Source organism: Lepeophtheirus salmonis, chromosome 6 (genome assembly GCF_016086655.4).
Source record: "Lepeophtheirus salmonis chromosome 6, UVic_Lsal_1.4, whole genome shotgun sequence".
NCBI lineage: Eukaryota > Metazoa > Arthropoda > Copepoda > Siphonostomatoida > Caligidae > Lepeophtheirus > Lepeophtheirus salmonis.
The window spans coordinates 26,100,590-26,117,033 of NC_052136.2; the positions used below are offsets into that span (position 1 = coordinate 26,100,590).

At 30.3% G+C, this 16,444-nt stretch overlaps 1 protein-coding gene across 4 annotated transcripts in view; it reads right to left on the bottom strand.

The window, feature by feature from the left end:
• LOC121119344 (integrin beta-3) overlaps window positions 1-16,444 on the bottom strand; it is a 66,043-nt gene that overhangs the window by 36,866 nt on the left and 12,733 nt on the right. For all 4 annotated transcript variants that reach the window (XM_040713988.2, XM_040713989.2, XM_071889043.1 and 1 more), the window contains one exon: window positions 11,804-12,076. In XM_040713988.2, coding sequence (XP_040569922.1) covers window positions 11,804-12,076 — 273 coding nt within the window. The remainder of the gene's footprint in view (window positions 1-11,803; window positions 12,077-16,444) is intronic.

Consider the following 16,444-nt stretch of genomic DNA (forward strand, 5'->3'; position numbering starts at 1 on the left):
AAAGCTCCCCTCAAAATCTTTTTTTTTTCCCAAGACTTTTTATTATATAACTCACTAAATTGCTTCACCGATATACGACGTATTATTATGTATCTACACTCATATGATAGCTAATCCAAGTTTGTGAGTGGGACTTTTTAATAGAATATGACGCAAATTTTCATGAAGTCTATGTCTGAAATAAGTAACCTAACATCTCCTAGGTGATGTTAGGTTGAGTCACATGATTAAAGATTAAGATGATTTAAGTACTCTTGAGTCAGTTAAACATGTATCTTTTCCTATTTATACTCATGAATGAATTAAGTTATTTGACTCGAGTCTCATGGTGCCGTTTTTTCCCCTCAATAATTGAAACTATGAGAGGATGAACTATTCAGATTCTGCATGACAATTGATGTGCTGTGATCCTTTATTGGAGTCGAAATTATTCTTTGAGGTATTCTTTAATAATATATAAGGCATTAATGTTGTACATAGTATTTTTATAAGAAGGAAATGTATCATCTTACTAACGCCGTTATTACCATAACAACCCCAACAGTGAGATTGGGGGTTGTTTTATGCCTTTTAAAGTATATTTTTGATGGATCTGATCGGATCTTGTTGGGGTCATTTATGAATTTAGTCGTAATATAAGGCTAGTAAGAAACAATTTCCTTTGTTCTCAGTACATTTTATAGTTTCAACTATTCCTTTTTTGAAAAAGTTACACAATACGAAAATAACAGTAAAAAAAAAAAGTAATGATAATATATATTGAATTTTCTCACAGTAGGAGGAAAGGCTCATAAAATGCAGATAAAGAGGAATCATTCAGCCCATTACACAAGGAAGAGGGAGCAAAAAATATGGTCAAAGGTTATAAATATGGAGACGCGCTAAGTCAAATTATTATTTAAAAACAATTTGAATGTAAAATAATGAATTCCTTAAGAGAATCTTACTAGTGTTGGATTGTGGTTTGAAAACCAATTCTAGACCGATCTGATATCGTTATAACTTTTGTAATACCGAACTAATTTGGTCCAAATGGGACTAAACCGGTCTATTATTAAAATTCAGTATACATAAAAAAAAAAAAAAAAAAACGATAAAAAAAAAAAAAAATGTTGTATTTGAATTTTTTCAGGAAAGGAATTTCCTATATTTTTTCCCCGTTCCACACTTTCGGATCGAGTCTCAACACTATTATTCACATTGTTGATATTCTATGTAGTAAAATATGATATTAACTCAATATTCCCCTATTCCTATTAGATATTTTCAGTCCTTAAAACACTTGTATGCATATACATAAAGTCCTCTCAGTGGGATTCTAGTGGTATTTTATGTAGCTCCCCAAAAGGACGTTTATTATGCCCATGTTGGTTGATTTAGAACCATCATACTAAAAATGTTTAAATGATAATACATTTTTGTAGGTATATGATAAAAAAAGCAGTGAATATTTCGTTCCGTAGAAAACACTCATGCAATAGATTAACACTTAATTTGGAATAGAATACTTTTGTTACATATGAGTATAGAGTCATCATTTCTGAAGGATGATTTTCCTCACCAAAAAACAAAACACTTTATCAATTGCTAAAGACATCCATAGAAGTCATTGCATATTATTTGACTGATAAAATAAACTTATTTGTTTCACAAATGCTTTTTTATAGCAAATATGTATGTTATTGTACAGAAATAATGGATTAATTTGGTAAAATGAAAAAACAAAAAAACGACACAATTATCAATCTTTCTAATCGATCATATTAATTGATTACTACATATTATATACACTGAAAAATTGCTGAATTGCTGAATGCACTTAATACAAAAAAATATACTGCTATGAAGATATTGAATTATGTTATAAATATTATATTTTACATTAGTGATGTCTGACTCAGTTTGTATAACTTCAAAAGAAGAGTATAACTTACTTTTTTTATTCTCTTACAGCCTAGACGTCAAAAAATTATGGAAGCTATGTAATAGTTTTAGCAAACTGAGTTAGGGAGGGCACGAAAGTATTCCATGTCAGGTACCTAATAATATTTAACATTAACAATTTCGTTGAGTTGAAGGGATAAAACATTATATTTTTGTATTCAAGCAAAAAGCTCATCAGAATCAACGACCCCAGATTCAATTGTTTGTAAAATCGTAGGGTTATTCGGTTCTCAATATGGGAAATATTATCAGATGACGGTCAAAAAGGCATCCTCAAAAAATTTAGAATGGGCCACACGGGTTGTTAAAATGTTGGTACTCCTACTGACGAGTCGAAATATATGTCCATTATATAGAAGCAACAAGGTATGTAAAGCACTGAGCCTTTAACTTCGACGAACAATCCTACTTAACTTTAGGGATATGAGTTTTGCCGGAAAGAGATAATAAAAACTGCCAAGGAGCATGATAAATTGAATAATGACTAAAGAGGATCATCAAAACATTTTGTTGTGACCTGTACCATCACTATCTATTGTAAATATATTATACTTTGATCTAGCCAACTAAAATATGCAATGCACTTATACATAATTAAACTATGACGAATTTAAAGTATATACACTTGCATAATTTGAAGGGATAAAAAAAGTTCTTGCCTGAAAATATTAGGAAGTTAGCACGGAAAGGAGAAATCGGTTTTGGTTGCATGAGAAAGTGGGCAGATTTTTGATTACTATTTATTCACATTAACTATTATGGTAGGTACTTATCTTATATGACTTGTGTGTAACTAGGCATAGTGTGGTGTGGACTTTAGAATTTATCCACTTGGTTCAATTCGACATGATAAAATTATATTTTTAGTCAAAATTGTGGATATTAAGAAATAAATGATTTACCATATGTATATTTTATTTTTCTTATAAAATTAAGAATAAGTCTTATTTGTCAAACTCAGGCGAGTAAACTTGGGATTATCAACTTTTTGATTCTCTGCTCCTCTTGGTAAAGTATTGTTCACAAAACCCTTGTGATAAATTTATAATTAATAAAAAGAATATCATTAGTTATTACACAGTAAATCAAATACATCTTTTATTTGGGGGTACTTGCCTCAAGCTCTGCACTTGGTGTAAAAATAGGGTCCATACTTAAAAATACTTTTATTAAAAAGAGAATAGTTAAATTTACTTCCTATAAATTTGTCATATTATTGTTACATCGGATGGTACTTTTTGTGGTAATATTTGAAATATTATATTATATATCATATGTTAAAAATTGGACAGATGAATAGTCCTTTGATAATTCCAATGAAAGCAGTGGGGTCAAAAACTTTGGAGGGTAAATTTAATTTCTGAGGTAATATATTATAGTAGACTAGGAGTTACCCATATTATACATTTTATTACTTACTAATACTGTTCTTTCCCTGAATTACAAATTATTTTATTATACACATACTAAAAATGCTAAGACAAACTTGCTAATCCGCGGACGGACAGACACATACTATAATATTATATTACAGTGTTTTTATTTTCTAAAGCTGCTATAATTATTCTTGGATAGAGAACATCTAAGTAATAAGTAATCACAAGTCCATGTGCTCATGGAAAACAAAGAGTAACCCTGAGGATTTCTTGAGGAGTTATAAGGGTAAGTCTTTGTTGTACTCAGAGGGAAATTGAGGGTCGACATCGTAGTAACTCCTGGTTATACCTTTGTTAGATACAGAGTGGGGCTTGTGTTTACTTCCTTCTTCTTATAGCTGATTTCACCTAATCTAATGAAACATTCTTCAAATGTTCATGGTTACCATCTTAAATTTTGATTAACATTTTTTTAGACGCCAAAAATACTTATGATTTCCAACACTAGCATTGAACATGCGTCATCACTTTTTTTCATTTCTAAATTATAGACTCGAATATAATTTGACGTCTCGACTTAACTCAAGTCAAAATAATTATAATTAGGGATTGAGGAAAAAGCCACATCTAGGTATATTTAGATGGGAATAAATTGTTTTATTGAGCTCTTCAATACATGGGTGGGTATTTTTTCGAATTTTAGATCTAAGTCATTTTTAATTACATTTTGTAGATATTTTTTATGTATCTATTTTGTAGATAAGAGGAACTTAAAGTGGTGAATATAGTAAAGGATTTAAAAAATAGAAGCAAAAAATATCAATAAATAAAATATAAACAACGAAATATGATTATCTCATAAATTATATTCAAAGCATGTTGCTTCTTGATAGGGATACGAAGATAATAATTATTATTGCTAAGATATTGTTTAAAATTAAAGGAAAATAAATGAACTATAACCAAGAGCACATATTACGTAAGGTTTCCTTCCAAAAAGGAGATAACATTGATAGAAATGATGGCATTACCACATTAATAATATTGTTATTTTTATTATCTCACCCATCAGATAAAAAAAATAATACTCCCCCCTTTCATTTCATTTCGCCCACTCATTCTCATTGTCTAATAACATCTAATATACACCTTTTGCTGTTGGTTTTTTTTTGTTCGTTACGTACTGCTGATATACATACATTCCTATTACGTGATAGGAGCCAAAATATCAGGATTTTAAATTATTCTATATTTATATGAATAATAAGAATCAAACTATAGTCAAATGAAAAGAGACAAAGTCAACTCATTCATCACAAGGAATCAACAGCATGTTGCGGAGCATCCCTCACTATCATAATCAAAATATCTGTAGATATATTATTGGATGTAGGCAGTACATTGAAGGCGAATGAAAAAATACGAAATGACGAACAACATGCCGCACATTTCTGGTATTATTTGTATTATTTGGTTGTAACTATAGTGTTGTGGCAGCCTTTATTTATTCGATACAGTCCAGATTGGAACGACATAGCTCAATGGACAACGATCTCGGGAGTAATTAATCTCTTGCAATATCAATGGCATATAGAGATCGAAATTTAACAAACTATTATGGGGGTTGACACAAGATAATAAAGTGCTCATAATAATTATCACATAAACAACAAAGTATTTTGATTAATCCTTTGGATGTGCTGTAAATTGCATTTGAAGTAGCAAAACATAATAGTCAAAATAAACGATTTATAAATTATAGATTTAGTTTGAAAGACCGTATCGAGACTAATATAAGAATCTTTAACGAAAAAAATATTCTAAACTATAGTAAATATAATTGGGTATCCAAGTTCATCGTTAAAATTCAAACCAAACTTCAGTAAGAAATTTCACTCCAATGAAAAGGTTATCGTCGACACTAAGGACTATTGTGAGGCAAGAGATAAAAGTGGCATTGAAATGTTAGAGCGGCGCTGGAATGATTGTATTACTCTAGATGGATATTGATGAATAAAGCCAATTTTGAGCGGGGGAAAAAACGTGTTTTCTTTGTTAAGGCTAGGACTTTTCAGCCCAAATGATGCATATCATCTAAAAAAATTAATAAATCCCATTTTCTCCTTTTCTTGATTGTTGTTCAAAATATGACTAAACTTCAATCACTCAGCTACAACTTTGAGAAAAAGTCTTAGATGTGTACAAAGAAACAATCTCTGATCATCCACCACCAAGGTTCATATATCAATATCATATAGAAAACTTGACTCATGGCCGAAGAGCCATTGCAAAACTTTTTTTCTTTTACAATAGGAGATTTTAGTATTAGTGGTAATTTCTTATACGGCTCATTTACTCCATGGAAACGTTCTTTACATCCAAGTACATAGATCACATACTTGGCAGACCTGATAACAAAAGTTTTTTTGTTGTATTTTTTTGCCAAGAAAAGGAGTAATGATGTCGCAAAAATATATAAATATACACATTATACATACACTAGACGGAATACATCCATAAAAAACAGATTTGTGAGAAAATAAGGCCATAAAATTATACATACAAAATAATGGCGTCGTCTTGTTTGACATATAATAACACTTATAAACAAATCAAAGATGGGCCATGTGGCTCGTCAATTCTCCCTTTTTATTTTTACTCACTTCTTCCCTTTAATGTGATGTATATGTATTAAGAAAAGAAAAAGATTCTTGTCTGGTTTCTAATGTATACATACATACAATTCACTTTGCAAAATATTTTTTTTCTGCTATCTTACTAAAAAGTTGTATCTATACATATAAACAAAGGTAGGGGTGATTTGAAAGCCACACCCGTGGTTAGTCGAGGTATTTGAGCCACTTTTGTATATAATATATTTTAACGAAGATTGAAGATGACTGAACAAATGAGAGCTAAAACAACATTTTAACGCTTCGCCTTGCTTCATATTTAGTCTAGTTATTTTTTAATTAATAGTAAGGGCCCACATAAAAATATATGTATAACATACATGTGTATGATAAAAATAGGTACATGATCTATGGGGCTTCATTTCTATGAATCTGTTGTGTAATAGGGATAAATGACTTACGTCCGACAGAAATAATCTGTAGTTTTTCGACAATCAGTTGCAAATATTATATAAATGACTTAGTGAAAAAACAAATTGCTGGAGATCTAAGAAGATTTTATGGCAAAAAGTGCGTAAAGTGTTTGCATGGTGCTACTAGAAAACTATGGAAGTTGGGCGAAAGGGATTTCAACGGTTTTCCCGATGCGGCGAATTGTACAACTTATACACTAATTTCTTCAACTATTTGAGTTTTATGTTTTTGTTAATCCAATGCCGGTTCAAAAATATACGAGGCTCGGTCTAAGAAAAATATATAGGTATTTTTATTCATGTAGTTAGGATTTTTAATCTTCTTAATTTTAAGGATGAATGGTCTTTATTTTTTTCATTTAAACACGGGACACTAGCATTATTTGTTATCAGTACAGAGGTATAATACTCACGTCTAGACTTAAGTCCTTTTTACGGACTCAAACTTGACTTGAACACGGAGCATGATGACTTGGACTTGACTCGAAACCATATAAATATACAGACAATCATTTGGGGTCAAACTTATCTTTGAGTAAATGTTATTGGACATAGAATCGAATCTCTTCTTCTACAACCATCTATACATTATATAATTTCAAGGATTTTTCTTATTCCAATTAGTAGCTATATATAAATAGTGCATATTCTACAGTATGTTAAGAAATTGATGTGCTCTTTTTTTTTAATTTACCGCTTTTCTAAAAAGAAGTTAAAAAATAAAAAGGGGATTAAATAAAAACAAAAGCACGTGGGCTTAGAGACTCTTAAAAATCTGAATCGACCCAAATTTAAGGTAAAGAAGCAACTTTTATGTATTTTTTTCTGAATTGAAATTTACACATGAATATTAAAAAATATAATGTAACAGAATGGCGAAGGGCTGTAGGACAATTTGAGGTCAAGAAAAGGCAGGTTGATGTCCCTTGGCGTTTCTGTTCGAGCCATTTGAAGGGTGTCAGAGTCAGAGTCTCGAAAACCAGGGTGGACGAGAAAGAAAGAAAAAACTTTCGAGAGATTCAAAAATAACAATCCCCAAAAGTCTCACGAAAAAAGGCAAATCCTTGAAGAAATTAGCAACCAAATTGACGTCAAATGGTCATCAAGGGTCAGACGAAACTCTCTGCAAGTTCATGAAGGAATTGCTGAAGGACTTGTCGTACAGACCTCTAATGCAGCCGAAACTAACAGAGATTCAAAAGAAAAACCGACTTATTTTTTGTCGTGAGAGGAAAAATTGGTCAACAAATGACTGGAGAAGAGTTTTTTTCTCTGACGAGTCCACTTTTGAACTGTTTCACCATCCCAATCGTCAAATTGATCGCGTTTCGGCTCGCAAGAAGGAAGATGTTGTGCTGACTCTTAAAGTGAATTTTCCCTTGAAAATTTACGTCTGGGGTCTTATGAGCTCCCAGGCTCTGAGTGAGCTTCGTTTTATAGCTCGAGTACAAACTGTTACGTCTTCATACTATGTTGAGACCATTCTCAAGAAGAGGTTTCCTATCACTACCATGCAAATGAGCCGAGAAAACAGATCGGTTTTGATGGAGGAAAATGTTACTAGACATGTCAAGAGTCATTTTCCAGCGAGATGGAGCTCCTGCTCATAGCTCTTACGCGGCTCAAACATGGCTTCAGGCTAACTTGGACTCATTTTGGGCAAATGTTACATGACTTGTCTCCGATAGAAAATCTATGAACTATTTTCCAATATAACCGCCTGCAACCAATGAAGAACTCCCGTCCAAAATGTAACATTTCCTGGTCGCAAATTTCAGATGAGACGTTGGATAATTTAATTGCTCGTATGCCCGAACGCATTAAAAAAATATATAAAACTGAAGGGGGGAAATATTAGGAAACAAAATGATGCCACAAATGCCATAAATTTACTTTCATTTATGTGTGTTTGAAAAAGGGGGGGGGACATCAAAAAAATCTTCCAAGATTGTTAAAATTGAGCACATTTGAAGGCTCAACGATACGATTCTCAATTTTTGTAGCAAATGTAACTCAGTTACAATCAAAATTAAAATTCACAGTAAAATTTACAGCTCTTCCCCTTCCTCCCTTAAAAGTGTTAATCTATTAATAACTCCTTAAAGAGTATCATCGACATGTCCACACGCACATACAAATACTTTATGCAATTACAACACTTGGTCTCACAAGTAGAAAACAGCGAGCGAAGGCTACGGCAATGTAGTTGAGTTTTGCCTATTTTCGTAGGAGTTTGTTTTACATCAAAAACCAGTCAGTGTTTGGAGGTCCACAGCAAATTTTATATGATCATAAATATAAGATTAATAATAATATGACAAGAACTAGATTTATTGCTATGAGTCAAGTAGTTCTGCTTTTAAGCAGAGCTACAATCTACATGTATAGACATAAATGATTTTATAAATTATAATCCAAGAAGACAATTGTACTAATAATGTATACTGTATGTAGAGAATAGGCATAATCAGTGGAATGAATAAAACTGTCACATCATCAAAATCAAAAGTTACTCCTTTATACTCCCTTTAAAATTGCACCACCAAATAAATATCTATTTATCTATCCATCCAACAAACAAATGCCTCTTTATATAGATCGGTACATTTATGAAAGGCCAAATATCTATACATAAATGGTACAATGCTACATGCATAGTATATTTGGAGTTCTCCTCACGATTTATTCTCTTTTGTAGAATTCTAGTAGTGTTATCAGGATACCAATATTTCCTTACCAGTTCTGGTAAGAAAATATTGGTATCGGTATTTCGATACTTTTTGTTACTTAATATTTACATACACAATAGAGTGGCCAATCTGCCTCTTGTTACATTTTGTTCGGGGACATTTGTATAAATTCATGGATAAATTGATTATCATTCGACTGAAAATAAAAGTATAATCAAAAATAAGGGAAGATCAAAGTTTAATTTTTTGTTACTAAATAAACAACGTAAAAAAAAATCAATGGAAATAAAAGTATTATGATCAACCTATAAACCCCAAAAACAATACGTAAAGTTTCAATTCTTACTCCCTAAGCTTTTTTTGGTCCTTATTTCCGGACCCGTCCATATAATCGTTTCTTTAAAAATGTTCTTAATTTTAAATCTCCTCTAAAAGGCACTATTTCCATACTTTTCCACTTAAGAAAAGTATCAACTTTAGCCTAGTAATTGAAATTTAAAACTTTAATGACAGTTGCTTGTTATATACATACAACTTCTGATAAATTTCTCCTTTAAAATAGAATTATCACAAATGGTCAAACCGTTCGCACTGTTATTTTGTTTTTAACACATAATTAGTTAATGTGATATAATTAATATATTTAAAAGTATTGTTATTTGTTACTCCAAAAATATCATCTAGTCTAATTTTCTTGATTTACATATATCTCGAAGTCGATTTTTTAACTGTTGTAATCGTCCATGGCTACAAAGATTGGCAAGTATAGTCTATAAATAACGGATAACAGACAAATCTAAATATGTTGCGTTAAATTTTGACGAGTCTAAATTTAAATATCTCGGAGTAATTGAGCCAGAAAAAAAAAGTGTTGCAACTGTTCCTGGTTTCCCCTAAAGAGATACTACGATAAGAGACGACACAATTATCGATGGTGAAAAAAATTATCACTTTAAATTCATATAGGTTTAAAATGAACTAAGTTAGGAAGGGGATTTTTGTTAGATAAAAATAACAGTTTTATTATCCGTGCGTTCTACAGAAGCCCAATCCCTAATCATTTTTTGATCAAGGGCGTATCAATAAGAGAATATAATTTAGTTACATGCTTTTTCAGGGCCTTAATTTTTTGAAAAATAATTTTAAATATTAAACTGTTTGGAAAAAAATTTCAAATTCCATAGATATTAACAGAAAATTAAATTTTTTGGAAAAAAAAGTTGAAAAGTAAATTTTTTTGGAAAAAATTAAAATATTAAACTTTTTCGAAAAAAATTTCAATAAAAGAGCAATTTTTTTTTCAGAAACCGATAGCTATTCACAAAAAATTTGAAATATTAATTTTTTTTGTTTTAAGAAAAAATATGTTTAATTTTTTTTTTTTTTTTTTTTGCACAAATGTTTTCATTCTCACAAAAATAATTTCTAGTAAAAAGAAAAAACTCCTAAATGGGGTGGGAGGTACAACCCCTCCACCTCACCCTCTACGGAAACCCCTGTTTTTGTTTAATAATTATTTCAAACTGCTTGTCTCTTCTTAACATAACAATTTAAAAAAAAAGATTCTTTAATTTGGAAGGATCGCATTCACAAGAGGACGAAATCTGTTTACTCCAAGCCAGTTAAGAATGTTAATTTATCTAATGGGAATCTTATCATCACTTATTAGAGAAATTAAAAAATTGAGTAATGATTTTATTCAGGATGCCTAATTTAAAGCAAATAATGATTCTTCAAGCCTTCCTTAGTTTCTCTGCATAATGGAATAAAAAAACCATTAACGAACAAAACAAGGAAAAAAAAAGTTGCAAAATAGATTTTTATTAGGAGTGAGCCATCCTTTTTATTAAGAGGCTTTTATTTCTTATCTTGTCTCATTTTATTTATATTATGCCTACTGGGTACATACATCTGGTCATCATTACATTGCTAGAATCTACCTAGATACATATATATATATAATTTTGATTTATTGCAAAAATACAAAGAAAAAGAGGGAAATGTTATTTCGGGAAATGGAGGGTTTTTATAGAAAAAACAAAAAAAGTTCATAAATCTTATAATATTATGTACCTACATAATATTTAACAAATTTAATTAATCGCCTACGGAAAGTGTGTTTTAATATTATATTATGGCAAAGTATGTTCATTATAGCAGTTAGATGGTTTACTATGTACAATGAACATAGTAAAACTCATATACTGTAGCATAAATCGTAAAAAACTGTGTCTTAAGTAAATCTTTAATATTATAAAATCATTTTTTCATTGAATTAATAAATTAAAGAAAATTCATATTATGAAATAATTAAATGTAAGATTTTTGTCGTGGGTGTAAGCCCATATAAATCTCCATAACAAATTAGCTCTATGACCTAAAATATTTTGTAGCTACATATTTAAAAGAAAGAATGAAGTCCATTGAATGTCAGATTGAAGTCGTATAAATATACAAATGCCATTTTTATGGATGTGTAACTAGGTATAATATACTTAAAAGTTGATAATGGATTTTTCTATTTAGAAAACTCTCAACATTAAAAAAATTGAGAACCTTTTCCTCCTCTTTTTGCATTAATATCTCCTTTACATAATATATATCTGCAAATGCATGTGTAGGCATATGAGATGGTAAATACTCGTAGGTGGTAGAATGTATAGAATATTTATTGAGACAGGTCTTACCTGAACTAATGCATCCAATCCTCCTTCTGGTTGATCAATGTTCCCAGAAATAGGCGCTCTTCGCACTTTTTCTCGGAATAGAAAGGGATCCGGGCTCAACTTCATTTGATGTTGGAAGCTATAAGGTCCAGGACAATCTGGAGTTTGACAATTTTCCTCGGGAATTAAGCTGATGAAGGGATAGACCTCCTTATCCACAAAGCTTCCAAATCCAATATGAAAGTCTTTTGTTATGGACTGGATGGCAGAGGCTATTTTATCCGCTAATTTAGCCTATAATTGGAATAAAAACCATAGGATTAGTCTCTTTAGGGATTTATGAGAAGGTTATTTTTAATTTTATAATGGTATGTCTGTCAGATTTTGGCATCTTTATTATTTGTAAAGAAAGATTTAAATAATATAACTTTTATGAATGTATGTATGTATATTGTATATATGTTCAAATACAAATGCAAGCCACTGTTTAGTTTAGTATATTATATGATATAAATAAAGATTATAAATATTAAAATAAAATAAAATTTGCTAAATCCCAGTAGAAAAGAAATAAAAGAGAATTTAATAGAGGGTCTAAATCTAAAATAAAGAATAACTAATAAGGCATGCACTTAAATTCATAAATAAATATAAATATTTTGTATCGTGAGTTTTTTGTCCAATAGGTTTGACATACCTCTAGCAGGAAGAAATGCAAATTTATGATCACTGTCAAAAAAATGCAATGCATATATTATATTCCCTAAAGACGTTGCTCTGAATTAAGAGGAAGGAAATCATTAAAGGCTTGATCGTTGATTCAACAAATAAACACGCATGTATTGTACATATTATCCTCATATATATAATATGTTACAAAATAGAATGTTCAAAAATGAATCCCTTATGAAATTAATCTACTAATAATATAAAAGCATGCACGTCATGTTAAAATGAGTTTTTCTCGTGTGTCAACATACATATATTGTTCTAACTTCTAATCATCCCTCCATTTGTAATGATGAATGATTATTAGGGTGGATTGAAGTAATAGAGTTTGTGTGTATTAATAATGGATAAGATGAGATTCGTCAACATAATTCAAGCAAGGCTGAATGGTCTCAAATCTAAAAATGAACTACTCTGTGACGTCTAAAATTGAGTTGAAAACATCAGATTGGAAAAAAAGTATCATAAATCAAAAGGAAACACTAGACCAGGGATCAGCATCCATTCGGACTGAGAGAGTCAAATCATTGGGTTATTAAATAACTACATTTTACATAAGTATAATTTCAAATGTTTTTTTTAATTCAAATCGCTTTGTCAAAACATAGGCCATTTTTTGAACGCTTAAGGCAAAAAATTAACATATTTTTGTTGACAAGTGTTGATTGAATTCTTTCATGAGTGATGTAATATTTTTCTTACTCTGAACGCATATTACCTTATATACTTATACTATATATTTTTATTTTATAAATCAGCATTCATATGATCAACATTTAAGTAAACTACATTATATTTACATATATTTAAACTTAATTGGATAGTTAGGCATTATGTTGAAGGGGCAAATGGTAACCTCTTTGACAAAAATTTTATGAGCAAACGGATTTTACTCACATTTGGTATACAGTATCATTGATGGTAGTCCTACTCATAAAGTGAATATTGGATACGTAACTCAATTTAACTTTGAGTGCTGAGGTCTCAATGATGAGAAAAATAGATTGTTGATGAATTTTTGATATACTGTAAACCAAAGCAATGACAGGCAAATATAATACACCATAAAAAATATATATTATTTTGAAGCCAAAAAAAAAAGTGAAGAAGAGGGGGGGGGTGCATTTTAAATAATACGAACATATTATATTGTTAATTAGTTATAAATATAAATTATTATATTATGTAACGGAATAATTTAAAAAAGGAAAAACATCCTCATTGACGTCACAAGAGATCAATGTTACCTTCTGTAAGGACCAACAAATTGGACTGGACGGCGTTCATTTGTCCTAAATAAGGACCGATACAACACTAGTAAATAGTACATAATATGTAAATTAGTTTCAATCACAAAATGTTTTCTGTCAAAGAATACACAAAGCCATTTGAAATCCTGGGTATAATTATTATTTAAATGGGTATTTTTTCCTTTTTTTTTTTTTTGAAATGAGGTATCAATTATGGGTTTGTATACCCATATATATATATATATAGCATTACAAATTGTATGCAAACTTTTTTATTGCCTGCGTACTTAATTTCACCTAAATTACATCTTTTTATTTTAGATCTAAAATTATATATTAGTTCAAATAGCTATAAACTCAAAATATACTCGTACATACATATTTAAATATATATTATGTATGTATACTCGTTGACGAACAGTTTTTTTAAAGAACCTCTTGCATCTTATCTTCACGTGTAACTAATTATAATGTTTGTACATAGAACGAATAACAAATATCCTTATATGTACATAATAGGAGTAGTCTCTTTATGCTCATTATAAATTAAACCATTTTTGGGTAAGGCATGACTATTCCATAACCCTCCCCCTCCCCCTTCTAAAAAAAACTAATAAACAGAAGTCAATTTTAGGAGGAGTACGGAAATAAAATGATAGACAAATAGGGCATATCTTTTAACCAGTGTTTCACAACTCACTTTTTAATAACTCAGAGTACTTTGTGACATTAAAATTTTCCTCAACTCCTTTCACGTAAGAACCTTTATTCGTATCTAACAACATTTCCTCCAAAAATAAATAGAACAAGACACAAAATCAGTTATTAGTTTGCCAATTCTTCTCAGCTATACAATTATAATTAACTAGTAGGAAGGGGTCATGGATAAACCAGAGCTAATTTGAATTCAACCAATTAACGTTCAAAACATGATAAAGGGGGCAGGGAAGTAGAAAACACATGCTGTATAAATTCATATGTAAGTGAAGTAACGCTGTTATTTCCTTTATCTTAGAAGGGGGGAGGGGAAACTGATCCAGATCTGCAACACATGTTTATCGCGAAGAATAGTACATCAGTATTCAGGAGCTATTGGTTAAACAGATTATCAGCATACACTTTGCACAGAGGTATAAGCAAATTTGTATAATTCAAAATTTCCAGATTGTACCCGTTCACACAATCTTTTTACAAAATGTCGTTCAGACGATCACCATGTGATCCATATCTGCTCAAAATTTAGTTGGCTACAAAAAAAAAACAAAAAAAAATCCTCCCAAGATGTCACTTTATCTTTTTCCCTCATGACGTCTGTAATTTTTTCCTCTCTTCGCAGAATTCACAGAATGGAGGATGTGTGGTCACCTGTAATGTATACTTAACTACACTTTATAGCCTAAAAAGTATTGTTACAGGTAACTATATTTACACAAAAATTGATCTCGTGGCTGTCGTTTCGCCACTTGTTTTACCTTTGATACAGGAATAAAAGATGTCTTTGGATAATTATAAAAAAGGGGCAAAGAAATGAACGGCTCAATTAAGCCCGTTCAAAGATTTTTTCATTATTTGTTCAATTTCACCCACTCAGGTACTCAAAAATGAACGAAAATCATGCACGGTGCTCATTTTCCATTCAATCTATAAGTCTGAAAATCAATAGTCAAAGGCTACTTTGAATTCACCCATTCCCCGATTGTTCATTGACTCCTGAGAACCCATGTTCAAACTAATAAAAAATAATATAGCAATAGTCATACCCCAACTAAGAATTTCATTTTGAACGGAAGTGGTTTGTTGACCAGTAAATAAATACCAAACAAGTGAGAATAAAAATAAAACAGTCTTTAGAAGGGAAAAGTGTCAAAACTTGTTTATTTTTTATGTATTATATGTGTAAAACCATTTATATAGACATTTTTCTATTCGAATGGTAAACCATGTGTGTAAAAAATATACTATTTGGTTTATCTCTCCTCTTCATCAAAAAGGTTTTATGTGACTTAGAGATAAGTCATATTGTGGCATTTAAGAGCTCAAAATATTGCATGAAAATATATTATATATTTTTAAATAATTCACAATACCATTAAATATTTTGTTAACATGTGTAAAAAAAATTATGGTTTTTTTTCTACACAACACACAACATTATATACATAAAATGCAATTATAGATCATATTGGTATTAAAAGCCTAATTTTGTCATGTGATACGAATAATATTAGTTACTTTGATGACGTAACAATAAGGGCCTTTTTGAAGGACGCATGCTCAATTCCTTAAAAAAATAATTCTCGCAATTCTTATATGGTTCTTTTTAAGGAGAATTTGAAGGGTCCTAAATAAATTTTAATCTAATTTTTTTATACCAGAAAACGTCACGTGGATGATTTGAAAAAATAAATATAATATTTTAAATTGTTTATTTCCACAGGAAAAGTAATAAAACTTGCATATATTTAGATGAAAAAAAGGTTTCCGTCATGATCATACTTGGACGCATAATATGAGTGACACTTTTGAGACATATTTACACTTCTTTCAATCCTTCAAAAAGGTCCTTCTAAAAGTTTTTAATGACAGGTTTGCCTTAATATTCTTTAATTTAATATACCTTTTACCCAACTACATATTAACTTAGCCCAAGACTCAATCGTTTAGGTCTGAGATCAATTATAAT